We start from the raw sequence: 14,180 nt of genomic DNA, 5'->3' as shown, positions 1-14,180 counted from the left end.
CTATTGAAGCCACTATCAAAATATTGCTAAAACTCAGTCTTCCTCCTTAACTTCTCTTGAAGGTTTGTACGTTACTAACGCTCCAATAAAACATACAATGGCAACAACTTTCATGGCCACTCCATACAGAACAACTGAATAGGCCACTTTGAACCGATCATAATGATGACACCGACCTCTGACCCCGCATTCTTCATTCCACAGAACACATGAGTTGTCGAGAATGAGACCGAAGATAATTGCGCCCGGTATGCTACCTGTAAGCAGAACTTTCAGTAATTAAAACCCAATCAAACAACCAGGAAACACAACAACAAATGAACAAATAACGTTTAGTTCATCAAACGCACTTTTTGTATACTCTGACCCCTTAAGGGGGTACTACACCCCTGTCCAATTTTGTGCCTATTTTTGCATTTTTCTCAAAAATTATAGAGCATTGGTGACAAGTAAGATATGTATATTATAGGGGCAAGGACTACAACTACTGCACTGGAAATTTTATTTCAGCACAGACAACAGTTGTGGAGTTACAGTCAAAAATGAGGAAAACCAATATTTGATCAATAAATCAATAACTACTTGCCTTGAGTTGCTGAATTTTCAGTGCAGTAGTTGTAGTCCTTGCCCCTATAATATACATATCTTACTTGTCACCAATGCGCTATAATTTTGAGAAAAACGCAAAAATAAGCAAAAAATTGGCTAGGGGTGTAGTACCCCCTTAACCTGATCTATAAGCAATTGCAGTAAACGAGCGTTGACGAGCGCGTATTTTAAACAGACATCGCGTTATTATTACTGATTAATACCTGAATACAAAACCCACCCAAGTCGATACTTTGGCCAAATTGGCTTAAGCATGATGGGTAATTGTTGCTTATACATAGGCCTATCATAATATAAAACAACAATACAAAAACCGGCCACCTTTACGTGGATCTATGGAGCATGTATGAAAGAACAACAAAAGTCCAGGACTATTAACACACTCATTGCTGGAGAGTGACTTTTTGGACAACTCGGACTATGAGTATTAGGACTTTAGGAGACATGTGACACATTTATTGTAATCCAGCATGTATTAAAGAACAACCCAAGTCTAGGACTTGTAACACTCTCATTGCTGAAGAGCGAGCTTGACGGACATAAATAAAGACGTCGGACATAGCCGACTAATGTGGACGCGCTGAGGGATTAGCGGAAAAGTTTTAATTGCATCGGACATAAGCCATGAGTCGGTTTTGTATTCAGGTATTCATTTGTAACAGATGGAGCTAGCGTAGCATTTATAATCGCAAAAAGAAGAGCGTTCTTTTTATAAGCCCAAAATTAATCATGAAGAAAGCCACTATGAGGTATACAATAACGGAGAATCAAGTCGTGTTCACACTGTCGGACATAAGTGACTTATTACCGGTAATAGTGACTTATATCCGACCGTGTGAACACGACTTCAATATCTTATGGTCCAAACTTCGGTGGCAGTTGAGATTGGATTAAGCACTTCCTTTCTCTTGACCCAAAGGCTGACAGTAAAATTGTTAACTTGATTGTTTGGAGTGGCCTTCTTTTCCTTGTTCTTTGTCTTCAAATCTGTTTCTCACTTCTCTTTCCATACAGGCCAGCATGCTTATATAGGCTTTTTAGCCTGGCTAGAGCATTTTGCTTGAGCCTGGTCCCATCAGGACCCAAGCGTGTCTCCACACAGAGCGACCGTTTAAACAAACAAACAAACAACCCAGCAAACACAAAAACGTTTTAAAAACGTTTTAAATAAGTTATATTTTGGCTTTTGGTTTAGGTAAAAACGTTTTAATAACATTAAAATGTCGGGTTATATAAAGGTCATGATAACGTTTTAAAACGTTTTGTATGAAAACACACTACAACAATATTTTTAAATGTTTTCAAAAATGTTATCACAAACTATTTTTGCAAACATTTTTGCCAAATATTGTGTCAATACTTAAATAACATTATGTTAAAATATTTGAACCTAGCAAACACAGAAATGTTCTTAAAATGTTTTTTTCAAAACCTTTTAATAACATTTAAATGTCGGGTTATATAAAGGTCATGAAAATGTTTTTAAAACGTTATTGAAAATATTTTGGCCAAACATTTTTCGAAAAATATTTTTCAACCCCAAAATAACATTCTGTTTAGAATGTTTTGTATCAAGTTTTCAAGAATGTTTTTGGAATGTTATTAAAACGTTTTTATACCCTTTATATAACCCGACATTTAAACGATTTCTATAAAACATTTTTATTTGCTGAGCAGTAGATTATCAAAAAATGTTTTTTAAGGTTATGAAAACGTTTTATACTTTTAATATACCCTTTATATAACCCGACATTTAAACGTTTTCTGACAACCTTTTATAACCTTTTGCGAATGATGTCGAAAACGTTTTGTGTTTGCTGGGAAACTTACCTAGCATTCGCACAATCAGCGAGTTGAGAGCTGACGCAAAAGCCCGTAGTCGATGAGGTACACATCTGAAAACAACACCCGAAAAAATATCATGTAATTCACTGCGATACTAGCTGCTATGCATCAAAAACTCAAGAATTAGTACCCTCGTCAGCCCACCCGACAACCCGAATTTCATCCGAAATTTGACAAAATGTGCTCGTTTTTATAACAATGTTCATATACTATTACATTATACAAATTTCTCTTTACAAAATATGAGATTCAAATTGTCTTACCTTAACATGACGTTGGCCCTAGGTACTCCCGTTAGTAAATAGAAAAAAATAAGCGCACTAAGACACACCGCATAAATGTAAAATTGAACACAGCTCCCACCACACGTACCAGATACAGCTGCATTAGGCATTGTCTGGTTCAATACTTCTTGAGTCACGTAAATACACGAGCAATTAGAGTATTGGCTAGCCTAATAATAATAATAATAATAATAATAATAATAATAATAATAATAATAATAATAATAATAATAATAATAATAGTAATAATAATAATAATAATAATAATAATAATAATATAATAATAAATAATAATAAATATTTTTCGTCATTGAAATCTGGTGACAAAACATGATTATACTAGTACCTGTTGGTCAAAAACTTCACACCCTGCATGACACGCACTGAAGTATGTTATACCTTCTGAGCTACACACCGGATTGAATTTAGTAGTAGAACAGTTGCAATAGGAATTACATTGGGCCTCTAAATCAACCAGGTTGTTAGATATTCTGTATATAAATTAGAAAAACATAAAACGATAAGATGATTATTTGGTGCTCTACACCTATACCAGATAAGATCTTCATACCCTGCGCGTGAATGCAACATCGTGATCGTACACAATATTGTACGCCTATCATCGCCCTATCTATTCAAAATCCTCCTCCTATGACGGAGCTAGGCCGCATACCGTATTTAACCAGTATTGAAAATTCTACACGTGACGAAATGAACGTGCGGACAATGTTATCAAAAATCGACTATGGCATAGTCTACTGTACTGTCTGAACAACCGATGAAGTCACGTTCGTCGGCAACTAGGAGATTTTAGCCTAACATTTACATACGTCTACAGCCGGTAATGTTTCCCTACTGCCTCTATGAGTTTTTATGTTCACTACTGCACAACTGCATTGGCTGTCACGTACAGGTTAACATGGGCGTTGAAACTAATTTTATTTTATGAGCAGACCTAGCGATGTAGACGATGTCTACGTTGTCAACTTGTGGCTTCGGGGCTCGTGCATTATACGCATCAACATCAGCGCGCGTGCATTATTTTATCTAATTTATCTCCCAACAAGTATAAGCAAGAACACAATTCGCCGATCGCACGGTCATCTCAAAACGGGGTTCTACCTGAAAGTGCGTGCTGTGAGTGCGTACGCCTATCAAACGCATGGTTTAATTATCGCGTAAGCTTTCAAAAAGCCTTCTGGCGCGTTGCTAGAAAAGCGCGAGAAACAAACTACACATTTTGCCATGCGTGGCGATTGCAGGGATAACCTCGTTTTGGTAGCACGATGGTGAATCATTGCAAAGGGTGAATCTACTTCTTCAACAATACATCTCTGTCTATCAAAAACCTACTTACTGATATTCACCGGTATCATATTCACCGGTATCATACGGCACACTGAAACCAGCAAGAGGTATCTCAGGACAACGCAGGAAGGTGGTGAATAGCAGGAATGCACAGGCGATGTTACTTCCGAGACACACTTTTAACATTCCTCGGACTTTGAGGTCAAATTTCTTAATCAACCAACCGCCGAACAATAAAGCAATAGTGCCAAATACAGTCGCAATAACACCTAAATATCAGTGGGAAGAGAAAGAAATATAGTTCCATATGAGAGCGATATACTGTACAAAATCTGTGATTAGTTGTTTAGTTATTAAAAACTCCCTTCACCCAATGGAGTTTGGGGAGCTGCATAGATAATAGGTGGATATTACAATCTAAGTGCGGATGGGTTTGCGGGGCAGCAACCGGTCCTAGTTGATGCAATCTGAATGTGATGATTCACTATTCGCCAGCGAAGTGTTACATGTAATCCGATTATCACAATGCCAACTGAATCACGCTTTTGAGTTCTGCACCACGATCGAAATGATCGCAACACAACGTCTATGGCATGTACTACCAATTCCGAAAGGTGTGTGATCCAGTTACCAGAGAGTTACGTATCCACTTCGCTGGCGAGTAGTGGCAGCGATTATTACAGCGCTTTGAATCATCTGGAAAATTGCGCAATATAAATCATTTATCAATTTATTTTTATTTTTATTTATTTTATTTATGAATTCTTATTTATTGTATTTTATTTCTTTTATTTCTTTCATTTCATTTATTTATTCTATTTATTTTATCAATTTCATTTATTTTTTATTAACACTATATCCTCATTATAAAACCAAAATGGGACCATTTACAATGTCACATTTAACCCCATTTATCAATCATCGCTTAAAATCTGACCTAAAAATATCCGAAAAAAAGTTCGCATTTGAGATTTCTGTCGATAAACTCCAGCACAGCCGGTGATTGGGTTAATAGCGTAACTAGGACGGCATTAGGAAGGTACCTTTCCTACTTACGGGATTATTAACCAATCACGGGGTTTTGATTGACAGAATCGTCAGACGTGACGGTAGTCTTTTATGAATTCTTTTAAACTTATTTAAGAATTGGGTAAAATATTTCCATTGTCAAAGTATAACTAATATATTATTTTTTATTGTCACCAATACCACCAGATTTTTTATTTTTCATGAGATTCAATTTTGTGACTTTGGTTAGACTATGCTATAGTCGAAATTTGATAAATAAAAATATGTTATTATTAATCATGATGAACGCATTCCGTTGAACTCAAAATTGTACTGATGTTTATTAAAATTAAAGTGTGTGTTCAATAGTAAAATGGTCATAAAGAGTTCATATAATTAGTGACAATAAAAGTACTTGATAATTATAATGGCTTGCTTCAATACTCTTTCAATTCTGATTTTGGAATCTACCAGTTTATTGATCGCGAAAGCCCGAGTAAAAAATCTGATTATGTACTTTGGATTTTAAGCAGCACTTTACCCCGACACTATCAATCATACTTCTTTATCAATCCAATTTAATCGCAAGCACAAAGGGTGTAAGTAGAAGGCGCGCTAAACGTACGTCCTAGTCTCGGTCCCAGCCGGTTTGTGCTCCTTCGTCACTAAACAAACCGTGACGGAGGAACACAAACCGGCTGGGACCGAGACAACGTACGTCCTTGCACCAAGTAGGAGTTTAACTTTCACGCCAGCACAAACGTGCCACAAATTCCACAGATTGTTGTGTACGATGTAGTTAGTGGTAATGGCACGTGCACGGAGGATTTAAACCATAGCGAGATCTGGGCGACCAATCACAAATCAGATCCATTTAAAGATCCATTACATTATGGCCAATTTTAGTTACACAGAGACACGTGATAAGAATGTTAACCGTAATCCAAAGTAAGTAGTGCACTTGGGAAGCTAACAAACAGAGTGAGTATACAGTGACTGAAAATATCAGATATAAATCAGCGTTTTATGCTTAAATGTAATAGCCAGAGTATGCAAAATGGGCAAGTGGACTACGGAGAAGTCTAGAGGAGTTTGGTACATTACTTTACCTTTGTTTGTCAAATTAAATATAATTGAAAACACATTTAAAAATATAACCACATTCGTTGAAATCCGTGTTTTTATTATGACACTCCCCAGACCATAAAACAAAGTTTAATGAATATTGAGATTGCTTTAAGTTTATAATAATGTTGTTTCACCCGTTTCTGGATACATTTATCAAGAAATGTTCATGTAATTGTCCGTGATGAATATAATTACCTACTGTAATAGCGGCGTCACCAGCGCTGAGAGCAAATTGCAATTCAAGAAACTTGGGTAAAAATACTTCAGCTCCAGCCAGGAACGATATATCAGAAATATTGGTAAACATTATAAAAAGGTACAGAGGGTTTCTAAATAGCACCAAAGTTGCTGCTGGTATATCACGAAAGGTAATTCCAAACCCCGGTTGAGATGCTCTTTCCAACCCGGTCACCTTCTGCTCCTGCCCCTGTCTTTCTTTACGATAGATTTCAAAACCTGTGAAAAATGTAATCAAACATGTTAGCTAGCATTCATTTTGATACAAGCTGCACAGGAAATCAACACTGTCAGTGGTCTCCGCTTTATAAGCAAAAATGTCTTTTGGGTTAAAACACTACCAAGTGCTCCATTTTCAAGGCAACTGGTATCAAATTTTTCGTCATGTAAAGGTAAGTCGTAAAATGAATAGTTTCGCACCGTCTAGATTGCTTCAATATTGTTCATTACTATGGAAACATGGTTAGAAAGGACCACCCGTACCCCCATACAACCCAATACCTATGAACAATTTTGTGATTCTTAGTACTAGGTAACGCAGCATTCTAGCCGGTGCAAACCAATTTCGTTGACCCCTTTAGATCCTAAACTTTGACTTTTTACATTTTTGTCTGTTGTTGTTACCCTCTAAATTTGTGCACTTTTGACAATACAAGTTTGATCAAAGTACACTCTGGCTCTCTGTGTAGTTCCCCTCTAAATTTACCAATGGCACTCACGTATGCTTTGGAATGTCAGACGCTTTTGTAGCAATTTTCTTCCTGCTCTACGGGGGTGACATCGGATATTGTGCTTTGTTGTTTACAATTTCTTTTAACCTCGAAGTGATCATAGTTACCTGGCATTTGTGGTGGAAAACAACTGATGAAAATAGCAAACACCAAAGCTCCGGCTGCACAAAATAAAAAGCCTAACCACCAGGCGCCTACCCACTGAGGATCAGAGGGACTTAGACCAAGGCTATATAGAATAAGAAATCAAAATGTCAAATCACATTAGAAGCAGATTTCAATACATGTGTGCAAGTGGTGTGTTAGTGTGTTATTTGTGGAAGAGGTATTTTAAGCTGAAAATTGCGTTTTTGACCTCTGTGACATTTGATCTAGCGGGGGTCACGTGGCATATGTGGTCAAGGTCAGCCATTGGTGTGACCAAGTATAGTCAAAATCGATCAAAGTATGTCTGAGGCCCGGGGGGGGCACTCAATGTTTTTTTTGGTAGGGGTGTGCCACCGCCAGTTTCGAACTTGAGGTCTAAGGAACTGATCGGACAGCCAAAAAGGAGGGTCTAGGGAACTGATCGGCCGGTCAAAAAGGGGGGTCTTGGGAACTGATTGACCGACCAAAAGGGGGTCTTGGGAACTGATCGGCAGCCGAAATCCGAAAAATCTCGGAAACTAAACCCGCAGGCCAAACCAGGGTTCAATTTTGTTGCGTTTTTGCCACAGATTTTTGAAGGAATCGATTTCACTTTAAACTGTGCATTAAATTATTAATCAGGAAAACCATTAATGCAAAATAGGTCTGGTTTGGCCTATACGATGGAAACCTCAACAAAGCAAAACAGCATTGAAATCAAAAATGACTAGACCCTGTAGACCTACAATCTATGCTATAACCTACTAATAATTATAGCAGCAGCCCGCCATAAAAACAAACCCACAATAATTACCGGGAATAATTATTTTTTTCAGTGCCGAAAAGAAAAACATTTGGACAACATTGAACTGCCATGCTTAACATCGATGTGTGAGATGATTGAGTGAAGTGTGCAGAATTTGACAGCCATTCAACTCCCGATTTCACTAGACCAGTAGATCGTAAATTACCTTTTAATTCATTGTTTATGGAGAGCTGCAAGGATGTGTACATAATTATTTACGGTACTTTTCCTCATATTTGCAAGTTTATTCCCAAAAGAGATCTCAAAATCATTTATTTCTAGCTAAATGTTCACCAGCTGGAACTAAAGCATCGCGGTCTGCAAGCACTCGGCAGTGCTGCAATGTTTATGAACAGTCAACCAGTGTTGCCACTCTAAAAGGAGCCCAAAATCCCGCCCAAAGTTCACTTTACAATGTGTTTCAATGGGGAAGAAATAATTGGAAAATTCCCTTTGAAGTTTTTGGGCTCGCAAAAGTAGCTTTTGGGTCTGCTTTTGGGCTTGAAATAGTAGGACAGTAAACACGCCTCTCAAGATGCCGATGAGAGCGGAAATCGATGATCTGAGGGTCTATGGAACGGCTAGAAAAATTTTGGGGCTTCAGAGCGGGCAAACAATGAATTCAGAGGGTCTAAGGAACGGCCAGCGGCTCTGAAAAAGGGGGTCGTCGCCGCGGCACATACCCGTATAGCTGGGAAATGTGAGTGCCCCCCCCCCCGGGGTCTGAGGTAGGTCAAGTATAGTGATTGACAGAAGACGAAATTAAGATCCAACACACAGCGGCTGTGTATACGCACATAATAGTGTAGGATAAATCTTTATTTAGGTTAAAACAGCCATAACGTTTGATCTAAGGGACCGTTCACAAACACTTGTAAGGGGGGGGGGCTTGATGCAAAAAAATTGTATCGCAACATTTTTTCGGGCCGCCCCTTTACAGACCTCAAAAATTTCAGGGCCCCCCTTTTTGACATGAAAATTATCGATCAACCCCATAGAAAAGCATATAAACTCAATTTTCACAGAAAAATCTGTGGGTATTTTTTTTCAGGGCCTTAGGAGGGTCAAAATTTTTCAGGGCCCCTTTTTGCTTTTGTTCCCCCCCTTACAAGTGTTTGTGAACGGTCCCTAAATGTAATGTCCGATTTAAGTCCAATAAAAGCAAATGAAGACTACAATTACGTAGAATTTGAAATTAAAAAGAAAAGACAATGGTTAAAAACATAATTTTTTTCACTTTATGAAAATAATAATGCCTTCCAATAAATTGTCAGGAGCCGTTAATTGTTTTATTATTTAGAATATTTTTGTTTCACCTAGTAAAAATTGTCAAATTAGATGTAACTCATATATGTAAATTTAAAATTTCCTCTGATCAGTTTAAGGATAGACTTGCGATTTTCATTATCTAAATTAATATCTTATTCAAAAATAACGCTTTGATGTTTTGCAAAAGTTCATTCTACAAATCATACATTATACTTTAAACACTTGCTTGATTTATTGTTGTTAACGTACGTTTTACAAAAGTGTTGTTGTTTCAGCCCTCTTTACACCACAACTCAAGAACTATAGGACCGACAAAACCATGTAATATTTGAATTCTTCTACACACTCGCTTTGAAATGATCAATGTAATTTTTGCCAAAGCTCACTACCATTCGCAAGGTGCTCTGAACTACCAAATCGCAACAGTTTGGAAATAATTGCTAACCTTAAGTCATCATGAATAGTTTTAGGCTAGAATGCCGAATTCGGAACAGTTTCAAAGGCCTGCGTTTCCTGCGGAGGAAACATGCTGTATGAAGTCGGACCGGTTTGTTTATTCCCTTTTTATTTATTTATTCTCTAACCTTTTCGCAAAATTTATATAATATTAATGAATAATTTCTTACGTTTTGGTGTCCACATGTATGTAGTCCGTAAAAAGTACTTCCAGAATAATTCCTCCAGCAATAAATCCTATTGCAGAGGCCAGATTGGTCACAGCGCCTTGAATACCTGTAATACAAAAAATAATGAAGTTACGGAACTATGACATTCCCAGCATTACACAAAACGTTTTAAAACAACAGGTTATATTTTGGGTTTTGCATTTTGGGGTAAATTGCATTGATATGCCATTGAAATTCTCCAGCTTATAATATAAACCTCATTCCTATTGAATAAGCAGAAATAATTATGGTTTTTTTTAGCTTGAAAAACTGTGTTCCAGTCGAACTTAGCCTCTGTGTTGAGCTCAAATCTGTGACATCATCAGAACTGACTGTGCGGAGTATCCCACGCGCTAGTATGTTTTACCATACATGTGGACCAAGATAGGTCACAGAGTCAAGATAACAGTGTCCCCACAGACCTCTGGCTCACACTTAGTTTTTGTCCATTTTCTTGGTAAAGTTTTCATTATGAAAAAATGTTTTTTATTGTTATGAAAATGTTTTATTCTCTTTGTAGCCTACCCTTTACATAAACCAATATTTAAACGTTTTCTGGCAACCTTTTCAAACATTTCGCGAATGATGTCCAAAACGTTTGCTTGGTTATTATTCTAAACGGTATCAACAGTTAATAGTTTTGAAAGGCTCAGACGAGGCAAATATGGCGACATTGATATAGATACTTGGACATAAATTCCCTCATGGGAACAAGCTTATAGGCATGTCACGCCAAATTGGTGAAAGACGTAGCAAAATTGAAAACAACACATACTCAGTTTTTTTATGTTTCAGATTGCAAATAAAAAATACTCACCCAAATATATTCCTATGTTCTTTGCCTTGACACTCTCATCTAGGTAAACAGTCTGCAGTGCATTAGCAGGTGCATTGCCTACACCCATCAGAATTTGTCCTACCATGAAAACATAGAGATATTTGGATAGCCTTGATATACTTCTAGCTTCAGGAATCGACTCGTTGGCTTCACATGACGTTGCATTATTTTCGTTAGGACACAACATTACATTAGTGATGTTGCCACCGCTTCCCTCATACACGTAGATTCCTGTTAAAAAATGTGGAAGCGCAAAGACGAAGCAACCAACTGTGACGATAATTCCACCAGACGCGATCCATCTTGGTTTGTTTCCATGAGCAAAGAAATACCCGATAACAATAATAAGAACGGATGAAGATATTTCATACATAATTGGTATAAGAGCAGTTTGCGAGCTCGATAGTTCAAAACGTTTTTCAATGCTTGTAATGGCTACATTGGTAAGGCCGTTTATGCTGAGGCCTGATGATAGTGCAAGACCACTGAGATAAAGAGAAGCCATCGACTGTTGGTGCATGTTTGAAGCAATTTAGGACGCCATGACAGCCAACCACAGGTGTGTTCGTTGGTATTCTCGTCTTCATTTGATGAACCGCCGTTTAAAACCTGCAAGAAAGTTACAATGTTTTAATATTTTACGTCATTAATTCCTGGGATCAGAAACGTTACTTAAAGCAGTGATCTTGGTGATGAGGATCACTTTGCCTGACGCTTGCATTTTCACTTCAAAACTTGAGTTCCCCGAATTTCAAAAAGCGTTGGTCAAATCTTGTTAAAAACCATATTTATGTATTGCTCTCATCATAATAATTCAGAAAACGTATAGTTTGACTAGTCCCCGATATATAGTTCTTGAGTTATCGGAAATATGCTCCAATTTTAATCCAACGGGTCTAAAATTGTTCATTTGGCAAAAATAAATCAAAATCCGAAAAAATTACATTGTTTTAGATAGGTAACATCACAAAATAGGTCAAGGTCAACACGGCTCAATGGATTTCGATCTTCTTTGCCATGTTACTAAGGTAGCAAACCACCTGAGATATGACAAACTATTCTTTTTATAAAATGTTTTTCAATTTCTATCCTCTGTGGAATCAAAATTTTGACATTTGACCTTTCCCCCTATAGCTCAAGAAATGTACATCGGAGATAGGTCAAACTATACTTTTTCTGAATCTTCATGACAAGAGTATGACATTGGAATGATTTTTAACAAGATTTGACCAAATTTGAAATTTCACCCATTGCATAAGCGGCCATGATTTTCGATTTAGGCCAAATAGGCACTGTTGCACAACTCGGATTTTCGGGACTTTGAATACGTTTTTGTGTGAGCTTTTGGGAGATGGACGAATGCGATAAGTGGTGGGTGATCTTTTAACTGGCTTATTACATGAGCGGGGATTCCCATCTTTCATAAAATAGCTTTAAAATGTAAACAAAGTTCAATGATCAAATTAAATTACTCAGAGCACATCACACTTTACTCACAACTAATATGTTCTTGGAATCAAAAGCAGTACCACTATGGTCCGTAAACAAGTTCATCAAGATTGTCAGTATCATTTGTAAAATTTCATGTCAACAAATCCATTATTTGGTAAAATGATGTTAAACATACCTAACAATGACATTTCGTGCTACATCGTAGGATTTTCTCAAATCGACTAACCAATTCTAATTCTCCCAGTCCTCCTCGTTTGCTTCCTGTTGGAGCTTGACGTTGGTGGCGCTGGTTTGGGTATTAGGAGCTGGTCATAGATGTGCGGCAGGAAGTGATTCCCTTCATCCCGGTTTAGTGTGTTGGCCCCCGTTTTCCGAATCCAAATCGCTTCTTTTATGTGTCTTCTATTTTTGTTTTACTCTCTCTCTCTCTCTCTCTCTCCTTTATGCTTGCGTCATCCCAGTTGATCACATGATTGTCCTCCGCTGGGAGAATTGGTCAGTCGATTTGAGAAAGTGCTACGATGTAGCACAAAACATCATTGTAAGGTATGATTAACATCATTTTACCAAATAAGCTATTGGATTTGTTTACATGAAATTTTACAAATGAGTATCACTATGGTTATGGCAATTTTTGCAGTTTTATGTAAAGTATGTAATATATAATTTTCCACTGGTACGAATAATATAGACTGCATACAAATGAGAGAAAATACTTTATTGTGGTTTATCTCGATTTTATTTAGTTATTTTAAAGCCATAATATTTGATTTTAGTTAAATTTTAATTTTGCTACTCTTTGTCAAAAATGATTGCATACATTAATAATTGTAACGACTGTCAAGGAGGTTTTCTGATAATTTTAAGTTATAAAAGAATCGGTTAATAAATGCCGGTTGTATTATAAAATTTTACTGTAACTACAGCACTTCAGGCTTTCGCATGATATTTTAGTACATTATTTTGCATTACAATTATGCACAAAGTAGAAATTCGAGAAAAATGAGGGCATCGCTGTGACACATAATGGCTTTAATTCTTAATTTATTTAGTAGTCATAGAATTACCTTGGTTTGCTGTTGTAGCTCCATTTTGTCATTTGTTTCACGTTCTGGCATTTGCTATGCTGTTTTCTGTGAGATGTTTATCTGCAAAATATTAAATGTGCAAACATATCAAAAAACTGCACATATTATGGAGTAAATCTCAGAAGATCATTTCTCCTATACTCTGACATATATGAAAACACTGCCAACCATCTTAGCACATGTAATTACACAATTCCCAGTGTTCGCAGAGAGGCGTGTGTAAGTATCCATCAGCACTTATTATAGATTAAAGCAATTTCAGGAAAAACCTTGATTTAAAATGAAAAAGGGAATAGGCATTGGCATCTCTGTGTGTCCACATTCATTATTTTCTCGATAAACAAACTTGTTACGTGGCCCTCTCCTCTAATTATTAGCTAAATGCATTTTAAAAACCTTATACAATTGTTGCTGTAACTTTTAACCAATAATAACGGGTAGTGCTTTAAACAACTACCTGTTTAACACTTAAACCACCTGTTTACGCATCAGAATGTAACTTCTATGCAAAGGTGTTTCCATACAGATTTGACTGCCATGCTTTAGGTGAAATAATCACTGTTTCGGTTTGGAAAACAAGTCTAATACGTGTTCGCCTTTATAATGACTTAAACATCACTTATGTTGGAGATCAAAGATAAATTAATGAAAATTTTACCTGCTTTATACGACTCGCAAACAATCTTATAGCGATATAATGTTCCTTTTTGCTCGTTTGGCTACCAATGCCATGCACATTATATTGTTATACGGAAAACTTACATAAGCACAATAATTATGGTTGATT

General features: G+C 36.9%; 1 protein-coding gene and 1 long non-coding RNA gene across 2 annotated transcripts in view; both read right to left on the bottom strand.

Moving 5' to 3' along the window:
• Window positions 1-13,460, bottom strand: part of LOC140157395 (solute carrier organic anion transporter family member 4C1-like) — a 44,807-nt gene extending 31,347 nt beyond the window's left edge. Inside the window, exons 1-7 of the mRNA XM_072180579.1 lie at window positions 13,373-13,460; window positions 10,833-11,462; window positions 9,977-10,082; window positions 7,258-7,379; window positions 6,378-6,638; window positions 4,096-4,315; window positions 3,085-3,229 (exon numbers count right to left, since the gene is read on the bottom strand). Coding sequence (XP_072036680.1) covers window positions 3,085-3,229; window positions 4,096-4,315; window positions 6,378-6,638; window positions 7,258-7,379; window positions 9,977-10,082; window positions 10,833-11,373 — 1,395 coding nt within the window. The 5' untranslated portion in view covers window positions 11,374-11,462; window positions 13,373-13,460. The remainder of the gene's footprint in view (window positions 1-3,084; window positions 3,230-4,095; window positions 4,316-6,377; window positions 6,639-7,257; window positions 7,380-9,976; window positions 10,083-10,832; window positions 11,463-13,372) is intronic.
• On the bottom strand, window positions 189-2,904 carry LOC140157402 (uncharacterized). Its single transcript, XR_011859676.1, has 3 exons — window positions 2,718-2,904; window positions 2,440-2,504; window positions 189-257 (listed from the first exon to the last, which is right to left on the bottom strand). It is a non-coding gene; the product is annotated as an uncharacterized lncRNA (long non-coding RNA).
• Window positions 13,461-14,180: the final 720 nt, after the last annotated feature.

This window comes from Amphiura filiformis, chromosome 1 (assembly GCF_039555335.1).
Source record: "Amphiura filiformis chromosome 1, Afil_fr2py, whole genome shotgun sequence".
Classification (NCBI taxonomy): Eukaryota; Metazoa; Echinodermata; class Ophiuroidea; order Amphilepidida; family Amphiuridae; genus Amphiura; species Amphiura filiformis.
Note: the sequence above shows the minus strand (reverse complement) of the source record. Positions and strands in the feature narration are given on the sequence as shown.